Genomic DNA, 25459 nt, shown 5'->3' with positions numbered 1-25459 from the left:
GCGAGCAGAAACGTGAGAGACAGACAGAGAGAGATACAGTCTGTGTTTGTGTCGCTGGAAAATGAGGAACGCTTGGATCTTTCTGTTGGCGGTTTGTGTTTGGTATCCCGTTCAAGGAACATATCGACGTGAGTAAAGTCTTATTTTAAGTTTGTTGGGCTCATTTTTCTCCACTTTTCATATTCTTACCAGAGTTTTTAGGCAGCAGGTGTGACCTGCTGTGCTCAGGGGCGTCTGTTGTTACTCAAACGCTTCACTAGAGTAAAAGTAGACGTTACTAGATGTAATATTACTCTATTAGGAGTTGAAGTGGCTTGAACTAAAGTACGTTCACTAGCTTTTCTGACCTGACTGAGTATTATCTGAAGTAAAAGTGGATAAAAAAGTGGACTGTGTGTGCCCAATGTGTTTCCAAGTTTGAGTGGGTTTTCTGTATAAATAATCCCAAGCAGTTTGTCTTAAAGGGGAATTCCCTTTGTTTGTCTTAAAGGGGAAAATGTCTGAATAATTCAGTCCTTGAGATGACATTCAGAGTGGTTTGATTAAAATGGTTCATTTTAGAGAAAGTTACGAACACAGATTTCCCTGTTGGTGGTGATAGGAACCAGGGGTCACAGTGTCTGCCACACAAATATAGCCATTTTATTTATCATCCAAAACCTGCAGTGAACCTACCCACGTCTTCTGAGCTTTTAGATGTAATGTTCTGGTCTCTGGGGACTGTTTTGCCTCACAACACCCTGCATGTACCCTCTCCTCTATGAATGGATTAAAATAAATGGATAAACATACATTTTAAGCCAAAACTTTATCACAGAACAATGTGTCAGACATCAGGCATCTATTTCATGTAAAAACTTTCAGTGGGGGAGCTTTTAGAGGCATTGAACTCTTGAGGCGTCTGGTTCCCATCACCACCACTGCGAACAAGTTTGACTTAGCAAGTTTGTCTAGAAACTTTAAATGTACCTAATATTGAAACTTGTTTGCTCTCTATATTCAATGTAAACTGTACAGAGAATTTAAACTCACCAAAGGAACTGTTGAATGTTTTAAGTCTAAAAGTAATAAAGTCTTTAATACAGTCAAGTATAAATACTGAAAAATGGTACACAAGTACAGTGGAGTATTTTTCCTCCTGGTTCTATTATGTTGTAATAGCGCTGGTCTGCTTTGTTTGGGCACACACTCCACGGGCAGGGCTTTTGCTTGCTGTTAGTCCAATCTTCCAATTTTTGGGGTTTTTAGGACACTTTTTCTTCGCGCTGTCCAGTTGTTGACTGTCTCAGGCCCATAGTTTTTTTCCCTCTCCTTCTCTAAGACACGCTGCATGGTTCAGTCTTCCTATAACTCTTCATTTAGTTATTCATTTCATGAAAGGGTTGGCTAATACTTGACAGGTTGAATCAGTGGCTGGAATTATTGTTCTTAAGCTACCTATCACTAACACTTTAAGCATTTAAGCTTAGTTTAATCCATTAATCTTCGTTCAATCAGAAATTAAGCTGGGTTTATTCCATAGCCTGCAGATACAGTAAGCGATAAGTGCAGTGTCCTCTGTGATAGACTGAAATGACTATAATTATGTTTTAATAGACACCACTTAACCCCCCAGAACTTCATGTGTTGGATGATGAGTTCATTGCATTGTTCTTATATTCCAGTGTTGCGTCTGGAATAAAAACCTTAGTCTGATGTTATGTCTGACTGGTTAACCAAGTTCATATATTAAGACTGAATGAATACATGCTTATTTACTGGCATAGGCCTTTTAGGCCTAAGCTAAAGTTTAAAGATGTTTTCCTTTGTATATATTGGTAAAAAAAGACTGGAGCTGTCACAATTACTGGATTTGGTAGCTCAATAGCCAAAAGATAACAACGTTAAAAATTTAGCTTATCAGTAAGAAATAAAACCTGATAGATATGATGATATGATTAATATGCTTTTTGTCAATTAATTTTTTATATAAAGATGTTTTTTTATAGGATTCTTTAAAGGTTTCTTTCTCCATGCAAGTATTTCATAATCTTTGAACGCAAGTCTATTTTTTTGTGATCAAATGTTTTTATTTTCAAGGCAAAACTCAAACATATTAATACACTAGTCAAAGAACAAGTACCAACCAAAATGCCCCCCATCATCACCTAAAAAGCAGGTCTATTTGTAATATTTGATATTTCTTACAAACTTAATTACTTGATAAAATGTTAAAAAAAATCAGTGGATTACTTGATTACTATTCTAATGATAGCAAAGACCCAATCTCTCATTAGCAGAGTGTTTTTCTTTTCTTTGTACTCCACAACTGTTACCGTGGTGGAGTTGTTGCCATAGAGATGGAATAAAACAGCTGTTTGATCCCCCTCTGCTACCTTTGCCAGCCAGCCTGGGTGAGAGTGAGTCACTGTGGCGTGAGGACATTAGTAAGAACAGTGTGTCTGCCCCGAGAAGATGAGGTGTACACTTCATCATGTTGATTATAGCTGATCGTGCCGATTGGCGCAGACCTGTGGTAAATGGCCTGCAAGAGAAAACCTGTCCAATCCCACAAAGCCAGGACCTATTGCTGAACTTCACCTTAAAGCCTCATGTATTTAGTGCATAAACAAAAGTAAGTTTGTTTCCGTTAATCTCGGGTGATCTCGTGTGGACACAGCTGTGGTTAACTGCCTTTAAACATGACGACCCTTGACGGACCTAGATGTCTTACAGATTTCCCTTGATCCTCTGTCATTTTCTGTTACCTCAGTGAATAGTCTGTGGCTTTGAGTAATTGTACATCGGGCATTACTTGTACCTGGAAGAATGTAGGAGCCAACTTCAGGGTGTGGTGTAACACTGTGTTAGCACTTATTTGCACCTGAGTTTGTTTGGAGAGTTTTGATTGTTGTTTTATTTTCAACAGCACTAGTAGAACTTTCTCTCTCTTTAAGGCTGCCCCTATCAGGAACTTTATAACCCCTTAAAATCCCAGGCTTATTACATACTAAGGCTTATCATTCTGTAACTACAGGGCACACACAAAAAAAATCATCAAACTGGAAAATCCAACAAAGTATTCTCTATTTTTCTCTATACTTCTAAACTTGTCCTTTGATGCCTCAATGATACAACAAAATCCTAAACGTTTGTATAATATCAATACTTGGGCCAATAACAGTAACTGATAAGCAACACCTTGTGGTAGCTAGTACCATTACTGTTAATGGTAGCATAATCCTATCTGGCCCACAAAATTATTTTCATTTTCTATTAATATTAGCCTGTTTCACAATGCGCTGCACTACGATCCCCAGCATGCACTGCGGCATAATATGTGTAATGCAGTGTAATGTAGTCTATTGTAATGTGCATAATGTTGTGTACTGTAGCCTATTTATTTATTTACTTATTTATTTATAGTATTTTTGAACATTTCAGGTATGCATTATGTAATATTTCAAGGTTCACTACAACTGCCTTTATTTTGATGTTGGTGTTTTGGCGTATGTTGAATAAACTATGGCCAGTTTAGGTTATAGCAAAATGTTATTTATCAGTCAAATAGAGGTTTTTTAATATGGACCTTTCAGGGGTTGAGTTTGTCAACCCTGCTCTAGAGCAGGATTTTCTATTTTAAACACTAGGAAAACCCCCTTTTAATGATGTAATTTGAAGGTGGGAGTAGCTTTTGAAGCACTACAAGGGCTTTGGATGGACACTTGTGGAAACAAAATTGAGAATTCTGTCAAATCAGTAAGGCTGAGGGATGCAGTAGTGCCCCCTAAGGGTATAATGACGCACACATTTAAAAAAAATTATTTGATATTTTAATATATGAATACTGTCTCGATTCTACAGACTTCTGATTACAGTACTGTGCAAATTCATATGCAGTTTCCACCTAAGCAAATTGTTTAAAACCAGTGCAAGTGCCAGCTAAAATAGGTTGCTAAATTATCAGTTGCTGACTGTAATTCCAGTATCGAACATCAATAACAATTAATTACAGTAACATACTCTGTTCTCCTTTTTCAGTCTTCATGCTTTACCCAGGTTATCCTCCCTTCCTTCCCTTTTCTTGCCTCACCGAACAGACAGATACAATCACTGTCCCAGTCAGTGACACACACTACTGAGACCCTAAAATGCAGCCCTATCCACAGCACCCAGGGATTAGGTGCCTTGCTCAAGGGCACTTCAGTCACGTCCTGTCAGTTAAGGGGATCGAACCGGCGACCTTCTGGTCACAACACTTGTTCCCTAACCTTTGGCCCACAACTGCCCCAAATACAACTACTAATCAAATTTTATAATAATCAAAACTAATTGAATTACTAATCAAACATTTTACCAAGTTAATTTTATTGGTACATTAGTAAAAATTAGTAAAACTTGTAAAAATGTGTAAAAAATTTAATAATCTATAATTACTAAATTCATTTAATAATTGCAGGGTAATGCAAAAGTTTTGCAAGGGAACATAAACCATTTGCGAGAGAATGCAATTGCATTACCTTGCTTGCCATCGCTCTGTCATCAATTGTATAACTATAACTATTAAACAATACTCATATAATCAAAAATCATCACTGCTGTGTTCTCTTGCAGCCTCTTCGAGCTGTGTGTGTAATGGTAAGGCTCTGTACTGTGTGCGAGACTCCATGGGGTTGCGATGTGAGAACTGCCAGGACAACACTGAAGGCAGGCATTGTGAAAACTGCAAGGAAGGCTTTTACCACCAGAGAGCAGGAGAACGCTGCCAGCCCTGCTACTGCAACACTGTAGGTAAGGATCTGTGCTAGCTTGAGGACATGAATGTCCATTCATACTCCACTGGAATGGACAGGGTAGACATGCTACCCTGTTGCTTATTTCTGCATCATTTAGCTTGTCACTAATCCTAATGTTGGATGTCTTGAATCAGCCTTTGGATGCAGTCAAAACATTCCTAATGTCCAGTCTTTACATTTCAATTTAACCTGTAGGGGTTTAACAGGCTGCCAGCATCACCAACTGTACTGATCACATTTGATAACTTTGATAATTAAACTTCTGACACATATAATACACATACATTACTACCACTGCTAATATGTTTTTTTATATAATCTCTTACACATACTGTGCTGTGCAAAGTAGGTACCTAAGGACATTATTTAAAACCATCTGTCTTGGCAATAATTATGTTTGTGCTTGTGAAAACAATTATAATAAATGCAAATAAACATAAATACAGTAAAAATGAACAAGAATGTCTTTCAGGAAAGTACTTAATATATTGTGAGCTAGTTTGAAGAACAAAGGTCGGTTCCAGATAGTTTGGTTCACATAGATTTGTGCAATTCCTTTACCAGCACACTTAATTTAACAATAATGAAGCACTGATTACAGCAGATATTGGACGATAACTACAGTTAATACTGGGCTTCCACAAGGAGAGGTCTGGAAACTGTTAAACAAGCACTCAGGCATACATCAACTCACTACTTATTAGATGACTTTATTTGCATTTATTCAGATAAATAACTGTATATATAACTTTCTCTGCTGCCTAAAACTTGCACAGAACTCTAGTTTATACAGCATATTTGATTTTAGTTACAAAATCTCTGGGTGCTTTACACAGGAAAATAAGCAAAACACTGGAAAACTAAAACATTACAGTTTGGATGAAATCATTGTACAGTTTAATAGGATAACAGCACAATTGCAATATAGAATGAGATGTAAAAGAGGCTGAATAAACTAGGCTTATATAAGCCTAAACAAATGTATTTTAAGTCTGGATTTTAAAAGTACGTTTTCCAAACTTGTACATTTGTTATTTTATTTAGGCTCTGTTGGACAAGGATGCAACAGCCAGGGGCAGTGTGTGTGTAAGCAGGGTGTACAGGGGCCCAGATGTGAACAGTGTGCTAACGGAGCTCCAATCACAGCCCAGGGTTGTGAGCCAATGAGGTAAACAACAAATGATATGTGAAAGGACTCATGCAGTGTGGAGCAAAGCAGGCTGTGTTTGAACTTAATTGATTGATTAAATAAATGTTTTTGACTTCAGGCAAAACAATTGTTTCTGCAATGGTCATTCAAGAGAGTGCTCTTCGGCTCAGGGTTACTCAGTTTACAACATCGCTTCAACGTTTGATCAAGGTAAGTAAGACAGCTCGTTGTTTCTTTTATGCAGATAAAATAACAGGAAGTCATTAAGCATCTGGAAATGTCATGCTTATTGAGTGAAAATGGTGTGGCCTGTTTACAGGGACAGAGGACTGGCGAGCTGTCACTGCTCAGAGTGTGAATCCGTCCCAGGTGAATTTCCGCTGGTTGCCTGGGCATCACAACATTGAGGTCATTTCTAAAGACCTGCTGCCTGTTTACCTGTCGGCTCCAGGTGAGCAGCATGTGCATTTCTTAATGAATTCTTAATGTTTCAGTTCAGTTGCAAACGATTCAGTGCATCATGCAATCTGAGATTTCACCACAGTTCAAACAGATTAGATTTTTAGGCGTGTTCTTTAGTGAATGTTATTGTAATCGACTTTAATCAGTTCTGACATTCCCCTAGTCTAGATACATGCTGCTGCCTCTTCAATAAATAAACTCACATATGAAAATCCACTGTTGCCTCTCTGACTGTCTCTGTCTTATGCTCAGCCCAATACCTAGGGAACCAGGTACTGAGCTACGGTCAGACGTTATCCTTCTCCCTACGTCTGGACAGAGGCGTCCGCTATCCCTCTACCTCAGATGTTGTGTTAGAGGGAGCTGGACTGAAAGTTTCTGCCTCGCTGGGAAACCTGAGGACCGTCATACCATGTGGAAGGAAAATCACCTACACATTCAGGTGAGTACTGGCAAATAGCTGAGCAAATAGACCAGGGGTGCCCAGTCTTATCTGCAAAGGGCCTATGTGGCTGCAGGCTTTCATTACAAAGTAGGTGATCAGTTGTTTGAAGACTGATTAAACGTGGAATCAAGACTGGACACCCCTGAAATAGACCGTGTCAGCTGTATGCAGGATTGTTACTGTGAATTATATTATGAATCCAGTAATCTACTGAATAGTTTAATGATTACTCAAATAAACAAAGTTTTTTTTTAAAAAGGCCAAACAAAATGACCTTAAATGAGCAATAACAAATCATGCACAGGGTTTCAAAGGTTCCAGAATAGCTTGCAACAGTGGTCGTCAGCCCTCCTTCTGCTGCCTGTCTTACCTAACACGAACGTATCCGATCCAGCCAATGAAGGACTTCTGATTAAGTCAGTTAGTTGCAGCAGATGTGGCAGATTGTGGTTGGAATAAGGCTCTGCAAAAGTAGCCTTCTATGAGCAGGTTTGGTGACCACTGGTATCAAAAGTAAAACTATATTGTCGTTGTCTAAAAAAATAAGCATTTCCATTTTTTCCCATTTTTATTTTTCTACATCGTTTGAACACATCATAAAAATTTCAGGATTCCAAAATTCTTTGGAATAAAATCTCTTCATATTAACTTGAGTGAAAAACATTTTTTGTTTCCTCCTATAAAGTTGCCAATTTGGAGATACTTGTTTTACTTTGGATAGCAACGATAAACACTGTGCGGCAAAAATTGCACATCAATAAGTATATTCAGGTATCTTACTGTAAGAGAGACCTGTCTTCCAACTTGCCAGCTTACCATTGTAGAATCATTGAAAAGTTCAGTTTTAATTGGTGTTTAAACAGGTAATCGTGACAGCTCTAGTTGTGTGTTTTATAATATAGTCAGAAAAAAGCAAAAGCACCACACCCACTTATCTCTGGCTTTGGGTTTACCCTTAGAGAGCTTCCTAGAAATAAATATTACTGTCGAGTTTATTGGGCGCAGCATACTGGTAACTTAGATTCAGAGACTTGGCTGGTGCAGCACCTGCAAATCCTGATCTGACATACAGTGTTGCCTGATTGAAGCTTTTAAAGTGCTTTAAAGAAATTTAAAGGAAGCAAGTATGGACATGGTTGATGTGAGAGAAAAGACATGCAGTTCTGGCATCCAGACACATTGAGTAATTATTTGGTGGCTTGCATAGTCGGGGAATGAAAATATGAAAGACTCTGGGACAAAATCCAAAGTCTTACCCAAGGGTCCTGATAATATGGTATAATACACAAAAGGAATCTATTCAGTAATCCCTGTCAAAACACCTGCAATACTGGCAACAAACTAAGCCAAGTGTTTAACAATGTTTAAAAAGTAAAAGATGGCACAATACCACTTTTTCTTCTCCAGTACCGATACTGAAACCTTGGGTACGGTTGATACCAGTCTGATATTTTTCTCTAAGAGCTAATTAGCTTTAAAACGAGCTCTTTTTTATTTGAAGAATTTGAGCGTCTTACCTGTTTCAGGTTAGATTTGTTACAGCATTCATTGCATTCTTTTCTCCCTCTGATATCCAGTGATGGTTGCCCGGATACTGTTAGATACTAATATGCCATCTCTATTTAAATATGATCAAAAATACCCTTTAGCAGGGTATATTCTCACTGGCCACTTTATTAGAAACACATAAATAGACTGTGGTCTGTTTCCATGCATATCATGTGTTGGTCATCCTGTGATCCTTTGTCGGTGGTCATTACCTGACCGAAGAGCCACTGTGGGCTGAATATTTTTGAACAGCAGTGACACTGACATATGCCTGATACATGTACATCAGCACCACACACACTGTCGTGCCACTGCCATGTCATTATCACTGCTGTGCTGAGAATGATCCACCATCCAAATAACATCAGGTCAACAGTGTCCAGTCATAAACGTGGTAGAGGTAGGGTGACAAACTGTGCATCAGCAGATAGGCTACAGTCCGTAATTGTACACATATGTAGTACAGTGGAGCTTTAAAGTATGCGGAGCTCAGGTGAGTTTTCCAATAAACTGTACTGTGAGTGTATAATCTACATATTGATGTACGTATTTATACTAATCATTCACATATTGTTATTTATTCCATAGGTTGGATGAGCAGCCTGGCAGCAAATGGAAACCCCAGCTCTCATCTTCAGAGTTTCAGACACTTTTGAGCGACCTTACAGCCATCAAGATCCGGGCCACATTTGGGGAAAATGGTGAGTACGCCTAACAAGCTCCAATCATATTTGGCATCAGCTTGCCAACTTAAATTTTTAGCAAGATACATGTGATATAGTTGTTATTTTTGGCATCTTTCAAATTTGGTATGGATGTATACACTATATGTAAGCATGTGATATCATACTTAGAGTTAGGTACTTTTTCCACACTAAAAAGTTTTAAGTAATTTACGTCAAACAGAATGTGTCTTTGGGAAATCATGACAACTGAATAGATGATATTAATAATGCAGTTGCTATAATGCAAAACAGTACAAAGCAAGAAATGTCTCTGTTACCTATACACCAACCTATAAGTTACTTAAAAAGTCTGTTACTGCATTAGCAACAAATTTGATAGGCTAATGCAAAATCTATAAACAAAACATAAAAAAACAACCTTCACTCTAAAGCAGACTAGTCTTATTATTTTTGCAGTTGCAGAGGCTTTAAGCAAAGCTGAAAGTAAGGGTTGCTGGGCCACCCTCAAGTCCAGCATCCAAACTGTGGTTTGTTTTTTCAAGTCAAAGTTATTATTTTCTTTCTCCATATCTCTGTGCCAGGACGTGGTTATCTGGACGATGTTACGCTGGTTTCTGCTCGGTTGGGTTCTGGCACCCCTGCACGCTGGGTGGAGAAGTGCCGCTGCCCAGCAGGCTATGAGGGCGATTTTTGTGAGTCCTGTGCTGCAGGATATAAGAGACGTTTTCCTGGGCAAGGTCGCCGTAGCCCCTGTGAGCCCTGCACCTGTCGAGGTGGAAGCTGTGATCCTGAAACAGGTACACTGCTCAGCAATCCCACCAAAGACACTTTGACATACACCACCATTTAGAAATAATAACAATATACATCTAAATTTGTAGCAGTTACATGTATAAAATGATTCTGTCAAGATATAAAATAATTTTTAGGAAGCTGTAAAAATGATGTTAGCTTAAGGAATGATGAGTTATTCATAATTTAATAACTTCTTGTTGTTCCCAAAATGCTTAAATTATTGAGTCGTCTAAAAATAACTTTTGGTGTCTAGGTTATATTATTTTGATCCACACTATGTATTAGCAGATTATAGTTGAATAAAGTAACAATTATCAATACAACAAATGATTCCAAACGTGAACAGTAGTGCAGTCATATTTATTCATTATATTAATATATTAATTAAGAATTCAATGTATTTTTCTAATATGTCATACAACAAACCTTTGCTTGTTATAGACAGTTTTTTTGTGCATATGCTTCACAGGGGACTGTTACTCAGCTGATGAGACACGTAATGGACAGCCCTGTCCCACTGGTGAATACGAGAATCCTCGGCAACCTGGCAGCTGTCTGACGTGCCCGTGTCCCAAAGGCTATGCCTGTTTGGTTGCCCCTGGAACTTTGGATGTGATTTGTAACTGCCCACCAGGGACCACAGGTGAGTAACAAGAAGCACGACTGGACATGAATATCCCGTCACATTTCCCTAAGCCAGGAACACATCCCGCCAGAATACATTGCTTTATTGCCTTGTCATTGATTTGATCTTGCACATATGTTCATTTAAATGCATGCTGTCAGTGTGAAAAAGTTTTTCTGTGCTCATAATAGGTTCCCGCTGCCAAAGGTGCAATGACGGTTTTTATGGTGACCCTCTGGGAGAGAGGGGCATGCCGCAACTTTGCCGTCGCTGTCAGTGTAACGGGCACCTGGACTCGAACGCCGTGGGCAACTGTGACGACTTCACAGGAGAGTGTTTAAAGTGTCTGAACAACACCACTGGTTTCTTTTGTGAGAACTGTTTGGAGGGATTCTACCACAGCAAACCCACAGACGCCTGCCAGGGTATGGCCAAACAATGAATCGCATTAATACTGGATGTCCAGATACTGCGGCGTACTGAAGAAGGCAGGGAAGTTGCTCTGTTGTTAAAGAATTTTTTTTTGTCCTGTTTTCTGTCTGCAGCTTGTAACTGCAATCCGCAGGGGTCAGTGTCGAGGTCCTGCAGTTATCAGGGCCAGTGCAACTGTAAGGAGGGTTTCGAGGGGCAGAAGTGTGAGAGATCCAAGAGATCAACATGTCCATCCTGCTTCGGCCCTGTTAAGAGTCAGGTATGGGAAATCCATCATTCAGAATGTCGGAATAATTTCCTAATATGAAATGGATAGTTCTGATGCTAAAATCTGATTGGCTGAGCCTAGAGGTGGGTGCAAAAATATGTACCATGATATAGTTTTCATAAGACACAATATACGTATGTAAAACAAAACCCTAAAAATATAATGATGCAACATTTCACATCATGTGCTGCACTAAATCTAATAAAAAGGACTAATTATAGTCTTTTGTAATCAAACATGCAGTTGGGTCTTTGTAAGTACTGAGGATGTCCATGATATGCTCAGGAAAGCATATTATGACATACAGTGTAATTTATCATGATTACGATAAATATCGTCATATTGCCCCGCTCTAATACTTTCTCTTAATGCTTGATATACACATATATGACTGCATACATCAACTGAATTTTGTATTAATTTACCACGTCATTCAAAAACATGTTGTTGCTTGACGATAGCCTAAACTACACTTGTAGGCAGAACAATTTTTGCTTAATTGTGGTTAATTATGAATTCAGTTATCTATTAAAATTGGTGTATTTTATCATACAGTGTTTTGTTGCTGTTTTATGCCTGTAACACACCATCTAAAGTGGCTTATGGCTTCACTAAAACGTGGCATTGACTGTGGCTTTGGCTTCAGTTGTTCACAAATCTCATTCTGTAACCCATCACAATGTTTTTTTTGTGCCACTACTTTGGTTTCTGTTAAAGCCCAGAGGCTTTTCTCTGGCATATCACACAGTATTACACAATAGGGGACTGCAGAAATTAACAGAACATGGATTTAAATAGTTTACAAAAATAAGTCGTTTATGCTCTGGAGAGAAAACAACTTGAACTTTTTAGCTGAACAAAACACATTATTGCAGATGCAGCCCACAGCGGCCTGTTCACTCCATTTCGCATCACTTTGTTACAGTATCTCTCTGTCCTGCAGCTCCGTGTCTCCGTGCCCTGCAAGAGTAATGACCCATTCAGAGTTAGGGCTGGTGGGAAATGGGGTTGAGCCAGCAGCAGAGGCTGTGATATTTAGGCTGGCAGAATGCAGCGTGACAAGGAGGATTAGCCTGTATCTGCCGGCCGCTCACTAATTTCTGACGTCTCGCCCTGATGTTAACAGCACTTTCGGGTGTGCTCACTCATCTGAAGAATTAGCCTTGTGGGTGACGGTGAATCCTGACATTTCAGTATTTTCTGTTAATAAAAGCAGTGTTCGGAGTCAGCTAAGACACTAAGCTTGAATGACTGGCATTTCTATTTGGATTTTGGTTTAAAAGCTATGAAAAGTTTCTGTGTGGTTCATCTTTTAATGCTTAATTAAAGCTACGTTATGTAAGATTGGGGGATACTGGAGACCTGTCCAGGGTGTTTTGTGCCCTACGCCCAATGACCGCTGGGATGGGCTCCAGCACCCCCCACGTCCCAGAAGGGGCTATGATAATGTGTATGCGGGTTTTGCTTCAGACCCCTTCCCTGAGTGGATGAATCTGATGATTGTGGGCATATTAAAGAGTATTTAAAGAGAACTCAGTCAAAACCTGTTGAAGGACGTGTCTTCTAAAGAAGGAGATGAATTAGCTATTATTGCCATCATATCTTCATCAGTATAATGTTCTTTTTGCATTTGAGACCTAAACATCGAGCTGGAGCTTCTTTTTGAGTCTGTGCATGTGATGTTAACAACTTTAGACGTATGACGGATCCAAAAAATCCAACCAGGCATCAACATTTTAGAATGTTTTTTATTCCTAACTCTGTAAATCTTTCACTTTTAGCAAAAATCTTACATAGTGCAGCTTAGATTTGATATATTTAAATCCTTGCTGGTCCTGCCAGTAGTTAAGTGCCAGTATCAGTGCTGATGATATGGGAAAGGTATCGGTGCAACACCTGTGATGACTTATGACAGTCATTAAACCCATTAGAAATGTGGACATAAAGTTAGAAAAGTATGTTTTACAGACAGAAAACATCTATTTTTAGCCTCAGATAAGTGGCTACGAAGTTAAGCTGTGTCTCTCCTGTTTTTAAACGTGTGGTAGGAGTGCGTTTATTCTGTGGAGGGTGATGTAACTGCAGGTTGCTGAGGAGCTGGTTTGGGTGCTGAATGTGTGGGTGGAATTAAATGTGGCATTAGCCCAGACATCAGCGCACAGCATCGACACTACTCTATAAAAGAATCTCTTTTTATCTTACACCCTGGAGTAGATATCAAACCTAATCCCCTTAAAGAGCATCTCTTTATTTGAGCTTTACACTGTAAAGGAAACAAAAATACCAATAGCTAACGGCTATGTTTTGTTGATGTTGTTTTGATGGGCAGATCGAGAAGTACGCACAGAAACTAGAGGAGCTGGAGGCTCTTTTTAACAGAGTGGAGAACGGAGGTGTGTACAACAACAATGCCATGGAGAAAGCCCTCAGCACTGCTGAAGAAATGGTGCAGTCCATGCAGAAGAGAGCAGATACACTCACCGGTAACCCAGTCTCTCCATTTCTTTTTACACGAGCTTTCTTTACCCAGCTCCAGTCATGGAGGACTGTGCAGTTTTGTGTTTTCTCTGCTTTCACACTCCTGAGTCATATCCATATCCAATTATCAAGTCCGTTATGAGCTGAATCATTTGTGTTAGAAGAGAGAAAACATGAAACTGTGCAGTGCAGGGGGAGCTCCAGGACTGGAATTGAAAAACAGTGCTCTGGTCTTGTTCTTTACATGTCACTCACTTATACATCACTTAATTAATTCAGCAAAAAATCAACGTTTTGCAATTTTTTCCCCCTCACCTCAAATCTTGTTGACTAGCCAAGACATGTTTGGTGTTTTAAGCTTTGCTTCTTCAGCTTTACACTGGAGTTATGAGGTGACAGAAGCAGAATTATTCTGCTTAATTAAATGGTTAAGAAGTAAACACAGTCATTCAGAGTGGCTTGATGTGAAATGCACTGTTCCAGAGAAACTTACAGAATCAGTTGTTCACAGTGGTGGTGATAGGAACCAGACGTCTGAAGAGTTCAATGACTCTACAAGCTACATCACACAGTTGTTATACGAAATGGTTATAAATATGCTGACGCCTGAAACATTGATGAGAAGGTTTTGGTGTAAAACATACAGGGTGATTAAAAAAGATTTATCTGATTTCAAAATGATTTATTTCACTTGTAAATCATTACAATGCAGTAAATTGTAAATGGTTTAAGTGAGCATAAAGTTGATAATGTAATTTTACAAGTGCTCAGTATGAACCTCCTCCAGCTGTGCGGACAACATCAACACCATAGTCAATTTCATCCCATATTCGATTGAGCATGTTGGGTGTCACTGCACTCACGGCTCTTTCAGTGCGATTTTGGAGATCATCCAGTGTTGTGGAACCAACGCTGAACGCTCCGAGCTGTTGGTGCTTCACTGATAAACAAAAATCACGTTACACAGTTTCACTCTTATTGAAGTGGAGAATGCAGAACGCTTTCTGCTCAGGGGTTGCCATCTCCTCACAGACTGAAGGGAGCCATCTTCCGGTGACAGAAACTCTATGATCCCCTCTTTCAATTGGTTTGTGATTGGTTCCTAGGCGCCTCACGGTTGTAAAAATACGGCACTTTGAAATTGGATGAATCATTTTGAATCACCCTGTATTTTTAAAATCTATTTATACAGGAGGGGATACATGCAGGGCGGTGTAAGGCATACTAATCATACTAATTGTAAGGCATACCAGAGAAAACTAGATTTAACACTATTTCACCATTATCAACATCACATAAGGACTACATTTGGGGTGAGGGGAAAACTGTGTAAATGCGGTGGTATAAGGAATGTACAGATCAGATTTGACTACATAAATATAAATGTTTGAATGTTTATCAAGATGATAAAAGGGATGTGGCATTGTAATTTGTTGATGAGTCATACTGATCACCGATCTTTCCACTCCTCTGTCCTGTAGACACAGAGGCGCTTCTTTACGCTAAACTGTCCTTGCTCAGCGGTACCCAGTTGAAAGAGGAGGGAAGACTGCAGGACATCTCTAGGACTATGAACAAGATCACCAGTCAAGACCAGCAGTACACCAAAGACGTGGCTGATATCCAGAAACTCATCAGTGACATCAGGCAGAATTTGCTGAAGGCCAGACGGGACATGAATCAAATTGTAAGTATTTTCAAATTATAATCCTCTGCTTCAGTTTCCAGGACCAGGGCAGGAGAACTTTTTTTTTGAAAAGAGAATATACATCTAAATGCTTCCACTGCATTTCTATTTTAGGAGTTCCCCTTACGTGACGCAGAGGCAGGTATTAACCCCCTGAATAGTTTGGTTCAGAAAGCCGCGGATCTTGCCGAACAGTGAGTGGAGCATGTTGCTTTCTTATGTCTGTCAGGCAGTGAAATAATGCTGCATGCGATGTGATTACTGTATATACACAACAGGCTTACGTACACAGCTGAGCAAGAAATAGACTCTGCTTTATCCAGAACATTGGCACTTTTATTTTCTGACAGACAGATCTTTATTTCACTACATTAATATTTTGTGCACAGCTGACCTCTGTTTTTCTTGCTAGGCACCAAAATGAGGCGGGAACAGTGGAGCAGACAGCCAATAACGCTGTCTTTGAGGCTGAGAAAGCCTTGGCCCTCGTGGGCCCAATCATCACAGGGGAGAACAACCTCCAACAGCAGATCAACAGTCTCAAAAACCAGTGAGTGATTTAGGCCACATCCCCTCCCATCAGCGCAGCTGTCCATTCAATTTCTTAGTTAGCCTGATCAGCAGGTCTCACATCAAGTCTGTCCAGTAGTGAAGGTCCAAGAAATGAGGTATTGGACAGCGCTTACTTTGGTCTTAAGTTGTCCAGCTTTACTGACAAATCATTAGGCATACATTATATACAATAACATCGGATTCGTATTAGTGTTGGCAGGCATCGTACAGATGTTTAGATTTGACCAATTTTTACAAACCAGTATTTGTTGACTGTTGTGCTCCAGAAGAGCAGAACGTACAGGCAGTGCTGGGCTGCTGTGCTAAACTATCTGCTTTTTAATTCATTTTACTGCATTTATAACCCTCTACAAATAAATATTACATTTCTCTATAATGCTAATATAATGCAGATATCAGCACTGGCCCACAGTTCTATCGGTGCATCCTTAGAAATGTTATATACACCACACTATAACAATAACAATGAACAACCGTACATGATTTAATGCTTTGTTAATGTGGCAGGTTCAATGCAGACGTGGCTCTAGTGAATAAAATGCAGAAGCAGGCCGCTCGCGTGACTGATGCCGCTCAAGCTGAGAGCAAGGTGGCACTGGACAGTCTGAAACAAATTTCCGAGCTGGAGAAGACCCTTACGACAGCAGCTCCTCAGGTATTAAAAAGCATGATGATGGTATTACGAGACTGGCTGGAGTCTCTTTAAGCATTAAACATTATAGTGCCAAAAGCCTTATAATGTAATAGAGACAGTGTGATTTGCCTGCTAATGATGACCTTTAAGGTTTGATAACACCAAAAATCACATTTACCCCTTGTTTCAAATCAGCCATGACTTGTTTAGTGTTCGAAACATTCTTCGCCTCTTTGGTTTTGTAGCTGCAAGGCTAATGTAGCTAGCAGGTAATGGAAGCTTTTACCTCACCAGCCAGCACTGTGCAAACTTCATGCATGCATCAAGATGTTTTTTAGATGGCTGCTGTTACTGAGTCATAGTTTTGAATTGAAATGGGATATTTAAAAAAATTGGAATTTTTTTTTTTCATTTTTGTAATTTATGTAATTTCAAGGGTTAGTCATGGGGACATGCAGTGCTGAATGCAGAACAGCATATAAACACAAAAATCTTCAATAATTTAAAGTAGTTCAGTTCACTTCAGTTAAACATGGAGTTGTGTTGTGTGAAAATATATTTACATTTCCCATTTATGCACATTTAAACATTATTAAAGAGGGACAGTGTTTAGAACTACATCTGTAGAATGACCCTAACATGCACTGCCTGTTGTTGATGGCTGTTATTTGGCAGCGATACTGAGAAGATGTTGATATTATCATAGGCACAGTTTTATTCTTCTAGTAATGGCTCCAGAGCTCTGAAATGAAATACTGCAATTAAGATGAGGAGCATGAGTCAGCATGAAATGTGAGAATCAGCTGCATCATATTAATGAGAGAGTCAGAAATCTGGAGCAGGTCCCTGTAGATGTGGGCTTGTGTGTGTTTCTGTCTGCGTCTACGTGTTCAGGCTCTGGTGTGTGAGTGTGTTTGTGTGCTTTTAAACCATGCTTTAATGAGTGTACTTACCCTGCTCTCTCTCTCTGTACAGGTGGACATTACTGGCTTGGTTGCCAAGTTGGACAATATGAAGGATTGGGTAAAGAATAACGTAACAAGCTACCAGGACCTGCAAAAGGAAATTTTGGCTGATCGGAAAGAGACAGGCGACCTACTGAACAAGGTCAAAACTGCTCAACAGGTAGAGAAATAACTCGCCAACACAAGCACAATTAACCATATTAAAGAAATACTGTGCGCAGTTAAAGCTTACCCTCTGTGCTTTGTTTCAAAGGCTCAGGATAAGTTGCTTGCCAGGGCTAATGCCGCCAAGGCAGAAGCAGACCAGGCTGTGAAGCTTTTCGGCAGTCTGGGCAATGTGGACGAGGCTCTGGACAAACTCAGAGGTGAGGCCCTGGGGTATCTGGCACCAAGATATTAGCAGCAGATCCTAAAAAAGCCCTGTAAAGCTGGTCGTATAATACACAATTTTAGCCCAATTTTAAACCACAATTTACCCCTTTTGGCAAATTTTCACAATCTGAAGGAAATTTTCAGGGAGCTCGATTGGAAGTGATTGACATGGGTGATCTGGTAATGTAAGAGGTGAAATGAGCCAATCTTTAGCTTCTGATCGAGCTCCAAATGTCTTCATGCCTGCCCATTTCTCCTGCATCTAACAGATCAACGATAAGAACCGACTGTTTGCTTACCATCTAATATATCCTAGATCTTGTGCCGTTGTCAGGAGATAACTAACATTATTCACTTCCACTTCATCTGTGGGTCATAATGTTTTGCCTCATTAGTGTGTATATATACTTATTATGATAAAGTTGTCAATGAGCCTATTATAACAGTAAAGTATTACCACACCGGTTGCTTTTTGGTTAAGTAAGTTTTACTATCATTATAATTAGTTTAAACAATACATTTTTCTGTTTGTTTAGGATTTGAAGGCAAGATCAGTAGTAGCAAGGCTTTGGCTGACGAGGCCCTAAGTAAACTACCCTTCATCAGTGGTACCATTCAGCAGGCTGTGGCCAACAATGCAGACACCCAGGCCGTACTGGGTGACCTGGGCAACTACAGGGATGCACTGGATACCCTCGATAAGCTAAACAACACTCTGACCAGAATAGAGGTATGAGGAACTAACATTAACTTCAATTGTTTTGCACACCACAAGACTACATTCCAGTGATGAATCAGGTTGTTTGTTTAGGGTATCGCCTTACTTCGTTATTCAGATATAAATGATAAAGATACAGCATTATGATGACGTTGCTCGAGAGGATATCAGTAGAGCACACCTCAAGCACACAATACACTTGCTGATGCCTTTGCTAAAACATTTATCATGTTCTACATGTTTTCCAGGTTATTTGAATAGAAGAGGGAAAGAAAAAAAAAACAGCACATGGCAATTTTTAACCTGGCACCATAGCATATAAGTTGAGCCCTTTCTTGAAAAGATAGACTGCTTCTGTTTTCACTCTATTGGTCTCATGCTTCAGCAGCTACACTGAATGAAGTGTTGCTGGAACGAATCGACAGTGGCGTTCCCGGAACAGAGCCGTGAGGCCACTCTGAAAAGCGGGTACACAAACTTGATGAATTAGCTCAAGTGGGTCCTCTGTGTCTCTCCTCAGAAAATGTCCGCTTCCCTCCCACCCTCCTCGGATCTTTTGACAACAGCCACCACGCTGAAGGGAGGCATGGAGGGACTGAAGACTCAGGCAGACTTGACCATGAACCAACTGACTAAAGAGAAAAAGGACGCAGAGAGATACAGAAAACTGGCCGAAGAGGTAGGACACTTAACCATTTGCTCTCACAAGGAACTTCAGTATAAAGGATAAACAGAGTGCCCTCAATTGCTGATTGTTTCTCTCTTCAGGTTAATCGGGACGCCAATGAAGTGTACAAAGGCGCAAAGGACACCAGATCTGCGGTTACAGATACTTTAACGACAGTCAACAACCTTCTAGACTTACTTGGTGAGTCTGAAAACCAACTTGAGGACTAAGGTCTTTGGCCAACATGCACACCATCTCTACATCTCTTGCAAAGTTCACGATCTGTAGTCACCATGAAATGGAATGATATGGCCTTTAGGATAATTCAGCTGATGTTTCAACACTGGTTGTGTGGTTGATTTTTACATGAAATTACATGAACAACATAGATGAGTTAACATAGATGTATTCGCTATCCAGAAAGAATTTTGTCACTTTCAGAACAAAACCCTTGTGTCACCAAAAAGGAGACTTTACAGAAGAAAAAAAACAAGTTAACACAACAAGGTCTTATCGTAAGTCATTCTGGGCAGAACTTATTAGTGAAAAATGGGGGAAAATGGAGACACAAGGTTCTGTTCAGACACTAACTGTATTCCTTTAGGTGAGACCAAAACATTCACATTTCCCCTTTAGGACAGTATGAGGAGGTTAAAATGATTTGATAGTATATGGAGGACTGTCTCCATTGAAAAACTCTATTTATGTTGAGTGCCTTCAACATGGTGGTGGTTGTATGAGGGAAGACGGATTGAGGGAGGTGGGGAGAAGTCTGAGAACTTGGGCTGGAGTTCTGGGCAGCTTCTGCCTGTAACTAGAAGGCCAGACCCTCCCCTCATAGCTGTAGCAGGACTTAGGAACAGGGAGGAGATGGGGTGGCGGTGGGGATTGCGAACACTTCGACACGGGAACGGAAGGTGAGGATGTGAATTTATAAGGCAGTAGATTGGAAGAAGGAAGGGTTTTAAGCCTGTTTTGCCCCCAGCAAACATCAGTTATAACATAACTGCATTAATGCATGACATAGCGGTGGATGACATGGAAGAAATATAACATTACTAATCTTAGATATTTCATGTTATAAATCGCCACTTTTAGTTTTTTTGAGGTTTGCAAACAAGATTGAACAAATAAAATGCACAAGCAAAATAGTACGTTAAAAAAGTTAAGTATAATTTGCGTAAAATCAAACAATAAAATGACGTTATCAGCTGACGTGCAATCTGCACAGTGATCTTTATGATACATGTAGCTGTCCCATGTTGTAGAAGTACCAACAATACCCATGATATACTCAGAAAAGCGTATCATGACCATTTATCACAGTAGTGGTAACATATTGCCCAGCATTTCTGAAGTTTCTGTGCTTTTCTCTCAGGAAAACCAGGTGCTGTAGATGAGAAGAGGGTGTCGGATCTGGAGAAGGCTATAGCGAACAGCCGCAGCCTCGTGCAGAAGGACCTCAGGCCCAGACTGATCGAGCTGGAGAACAAGGAAATTCAGCAGAGGGCCGCCATTGCACGCATGATCAACGACATCGACACCATCGTTATGGACATAAAAAACCTGGAGCATATTTATGAGAACATTCCAAATGGTTGCTATAACACAGCACCCAACGAGAGGCCTTAGTGGCTTTATGTTAGCAATGGACTAGGGGCCCAAGCACCTCAAATGTCTGAGTAAGAGTGCTGATGTCACTGAGCCTTAAGCAGCACTTTCAAAGGTTTGCTATAATTGACCCCAAGCCACAAAAACACTGATAGCACTTAACTTTTAATGAGTGTTTGTTGTTTTTTGTTTTTTTTACTGGTGGTGCATGAGTGAGTGGCTGTAACTAATTATATTTATGTCTTATGTAAAAAAAGATGACTGTGATGTGCACAAAATAAAATGTTTTTATTTCTTTGATAACTAAGGACGTTCCCATTTAAAGTGTTAATAATTAAAGCCGAAATGCTACAGATACTGAACGTTTCATCTTCAAAAATCATTTAAGCCTTCAGGGTAAAGCTTTACCTTTACTGTAGGCCAGTGATCATGACACTTACATAAGCCCTTCATGAGTCACGTCAGACTGGTTGAACAAGCCAGTATTTTCTGTGGTTCTTAGGTAATGCGAGTTTTATCATTTATAGGATTTATGTAACATCATTAGCATTATGTCACGGTAATGCACGCTAACTTGAGTTGTTATAAAGTGTTATAAAACAGTACCAGTCCTAAAATTTAATTGGCTGAGCAACTAAATTGTGTATTACTACGTCAAGTCACAAAGAAATCCTTGTGCTGTCGCTGGAATCATTTTTGTCTGTAATGCTTCTCACAAGGACAACCGGGTGTACAGATGAAGTAAGAACCTGGTTCTGTTTAAACTGAGAGACTGACAACTTATTTCCTCAACCAACTAGCTGATATGCCAACTAACAGGCTAAACAATTCCTCCATTAATATCACTGTATTAAAATATTCACTACGATTCACTGTAAAACTGTAGTGTTAAAAAATAAAGAAATGTCACTTTAACATCTTAAAAGCTTTAGATGTCTGTGTTTTAGTCAGATTTCAACCCAGTCTGAATATCAAACGGCTCCCTCGATATGTAGTGTATAAATATAGTGTGATAGCTCGGAAATTCTGCCTTTTACATATTATGTAAAAATACCAGATGTATCACGAGTGCCCAGTGTAGGGTTCTCCTTTAGCAGCTGTAGCCAGTCAGCAGCCTGTCCATGTTGTCCACCCTCACACACACACATATACAAACACAGACACACACACACACACACACTAACAGCAGGCCATGTAGGAGAACAGAGTGGAGGGACACAGCACCTCCACACTTTTATTCCCTGCGGGTTCACCTCAACACCACGTGTAATATAAATGTGTGGGGGGTGAACAGAGTGAAGGCGCTGAAAATGTGTTATTTTACTTGTTCTTCACAGAACATGAGCAAAGGCCAAGGAATCTGAGGTTGAAATAATAATAAATCACATCATTTTTCTTTTGGTAAACATTGAAAATGGGTCCCACAGACCTGAGCACCACACAAAGGTTAAGATTCAGTCCCAGCGTGGGAAAAAGGGACGTACAACACCGTTAGCCTGGTGCTAAATAAGGCTGGAAATCGCATTGAGGGGCTAATGGAAATTGGCATTATCATTGCTGTGACAATTTGGTGAAATACTTATAAAGCAAAAGTTTTTGCATTAACATTGCTAAATTTCAATATCGCTGCTGTCAGAACAAAACCTTGTATCTCCAAAATAACTGTACAGGAGAAGGAAAATGCATATTGTACTATTAATGTAAATCAATGTAAACAGACTTTTTAGTAGTTTTGGGCCATTTTTTGGTCCATCAATCATGAAATTTACACACAATGTAAAGAACATACATACATCCATCCATCATCTAAACTGCTTATCCTTCTGGGTCGCAGTGGGGTGCTGGAGCCTATCCCAGCTGTCACTGGGCGGAAGGCAGGATACACCCTGGACAGGTCGCCAGTCCATCGCAGGGCTGATGTAAAGAGCAAGTCAGTTTTAAATTATGTCAAAAACTAAAAAATTGACAAAGAATGGAGAGTTTTGTTCTGATAGCAGCAATATGTCATTGCTACATGACAAAAAGTTAAAAAAGTCCACAAAATTATGGGTGACAGAACATTTCCATCCTCCATCAGCAGTCTTTGGTTGCCTGCCAATGACAACATACTCTCAACAAACCACATTTCTTGGCAGAATAACTGTTCATCCTGATTATTATTAATAATAATAATTTAAGTTATTTACAAAAAAAAAATGTAGTTCATCATATTTTATGTTGTCCACCGTTTTATAAAGCAATAAGCCACTTGAGGCTGTGCTTTACAGTGATTTTATCATAGGTAAGGGGGTTTTACTCACAATGCAAAATATCACCCTAACCTGTTAGAAAATTACTGTAACGCGGTCTTTTGTGGCTCAGTGCTTCACGTCATATCACCCAAAAAGGTGTCTTATGTAACCTCCTGGTTGACTAAAGCAGCATGTTAATGCTCATGTAGCCTTGTGAACGCTACCCTACAGTGAAGTGTCACCACCTTTAATATTTCTGACGTCTACAGTGATATGGAATCAAAAAGCACAAGTAAAGAGTTTGATGGTTTTTATTAAACTAAACATTGTAATCACGGCTGAACAAAACAAAAGTTGCTTGTATGGTAAACATCATGATTCAGTGTTAGAGATTTTATATATGCATAAACTGCTGATAAAAGTGGCCCACGTCCTCTCACACACTTGCCAACATAAACATTTTCTTAACACAAATTACAGCTCTGAGAACAAAACACTACACCTTCCCACCCTGTTTCTGATTTTAGTCACGTATACATCAGGAGACCGGAAAGCAACCACGTCTGGAACTGAGCACTAAAAAGCAATCGAAAAAGCAAGAACAGCAAGAAAAATACATTTTTCAACTGGAAAGAAAATAGAATGTAATCCTTATCTGACCTGTTTGTATGGTTTGCAAATAAAGGCATAGAGATGTATAGGAAGCTTTGTGGATTATAATAGAGGTATAGTCGAATGTCAGGATGCTCAAGCCATGCAAATCGAAGTGTGTTTACCACACGTCTTTATCATGTCATCGTATCATCGTAGCTCAGCTTTAAACCATAATGTTTCCTACACAGTGATTTAGTGATTGTTACAGATAGCTGAAGGAACATTCTTCCCCCTCATGTGCTTCCTGACATACCAGGTGCTACTGTAACTCTGTATCGTAACATAATAAGCATTTGACTACATGAAAACACTGCTGATGTCTGTATTAATAATAATAATAAGCTCACACAATTAAAGCAACCATAAGGTTAAACTACATTCAGGTGTTTAACAATATATTGAAGTGCATGTAAAGTATATATGTGGTAAAACTTGCAGGGGCAAAATTATTTTGACGGTTATCCAAAAAGCACTTGGATGAAGTACAGTGTCCATCAACGGTCACAGTTTTTTTGAAGTTCAAGTAGTAGCAAGTATATATATATTCGAGTTCATTTCAAAGTTACCAAACACTGAAAAATAGACCTTCTACAAAAGAATCACCAATTACCATCCTAACTACAGACTAACTCAGCTAGCCCTCAACAGCCATTGCCCTTATGTACAGACAACAACTCCAATTATGGCCCTAGTTACGATGATAATTCATATTTTACTTGTCCCCAGCAGTCATAACAGCCAAAGCTAAGACTGTTAACATATTACAATGTTACGTGACGGTGGATAATTACAGATGACGTACAGCCTACTTAATATTAACCGACAAAACCTACAGCTTACTTTGCAAATGTCGCGTAAAACAAAGAATGTATGTAATAACATTCAATTCTGAGACTGTAAATTTAAAGAGAGCATTGTTTTATTCTCTTTGCTCTTTATATGGCGATATACAGGATCCTCACTACATTGCAGTTCATCTTAAAGTTTTCAGTATCTGAGAAGAAACTTGACTCTTCAGAAAGTGGCAGTTGCTTTTCCATTAGACATTCAGTGCATTCATACGCCACTCGCCAATGACATTCTCTGTGTTTACTGGAGCCGGATTCACGAAAGCTTTCTTAAGAAAAAACTTGCGGAGGTTTTTAAGGCAAACACTAACCCTGCATTCACACCGGCAGCGACGCGCTGCGACAAAGCGACCGGTGGTCATTCATTATTAATGAGAGTTACGATTTCCAGCGACAGGAGACGGCGCGTACGTTGGCGACACGAAGTGGGCGGAGTCAGCGCCATGACAAAGTTGAGCGGACTTTAACTTTATGCAAATAAGGAGTGAGGCGATGTGGCGACTACAAATAGGAATTGAGCATTGAGCAGCGTAGTACGCGCTTTATCTCCGCCACTGTGAAACGGTACGCTCCATGTTTGGTTCCTAGATAATTGTTCCTACTATGTTATGTTACATTTTACCAAGTACCATATACGATGCGAAAAACATTTTGAATTTGTATTAACTGTTATTTCCATCACTTAGCTAGTTTAATCCGCTCAGAGGAGCAAAATGGAGTAAAAACATCAAACCAAGCATTTAAAAAATATAGCAAACAAGGACCAGAGGTGATGGTGGAAGAAACAGCAAGCAGGAAAAAAAATCCTCATTGGAAAATATGATAACTGTGGGGC

The 25459-nt window shown here is 39.6% G+C and overlaps 1 protein-coding gene across 1 annotated transcript; it reads left to right on the top strand.

The window, feature by feature from the left end:
• On the top strand, positions 1 to 21248 carry lamc2 (laminin, gamma 2). The gene is made up of 22 exons (XM_036597453.1): positions 1 to 128; positions 4594 to 4770; positions 5820 to 5943; positions 6044 to 6135; positions 6245 to 6376; positions 6640 to 6829; positions 8969 to 9081; positions 9648 to 9863; positions 10331 to 10504; positions 10678 to 10911; positions 11032 to 11177; positions 13516 to 13669; positions 15146 to 15351; positions 15466 to 15545; positions 15764 to 15901; positions 16432 to 16579; positions 17534 to 17683; positions 17777 to 17888; positions 18432 to 18625; positions 19134 to 19292; positions 19382 to 19481; positions 20659 to 21248. Exons 1-22 carry the CDS (start codon positions 62 to 64, stop codon positions 20910 to 20912), a joined length of 3360 nt encoding a protein of 1119 aa, XP_036453346.1. The 5' UTR covers positions 1 to 61; the 3' UTR covers positions 20913 to 21248.
• The last annotated feature ends 4211 nt before the right edge of the window (positions 21249 to 25459 follow it).

The sequence above is a fragment of the Colossoma macropomum genome, unplaced genomic scaffold (genome assembly GCF_904425465.1).
Source record: "Colossoma macropomum unplaced genomic scaffold, Colossoma_macropomum, whole genome shotgun sequence".
In the NCBI taxonomy this organism is placed as follows: Eukaryota; Metazoa; Chordata; class Actinopteri; order Characiformes; family Serrasalmidae; genus Colossoma; species Colossoma macropomum.
This window is presented reverse-complemented; position numbering and strand designations above follow the sequence as displayed.

Bases quoted from the DNA above. Each gene is read 5' to 3' on its own strand.
- lamc2 (XM_036597453.1), top strand. From the start codon at position 62: ATGAGGAACGCTTGGATCTTTCTGTTGGCGGTTTGTGTTTGGTATCCC. The intron at 129-4,593 runs GTGAGTAAAGTC...GTTCTCTTGCAG, and splicing joins CGTTCAAGGAACATATCGAC to CCTCTTCGAGCTGTGTGTGT. The intron at 9,864-10,330 runs GTACACTGCTCA...TATGCTTCACAG, and splicing joins AAGCTGTGATCCTGAAACAG to GGGACTGTTACTCAGCTGAT.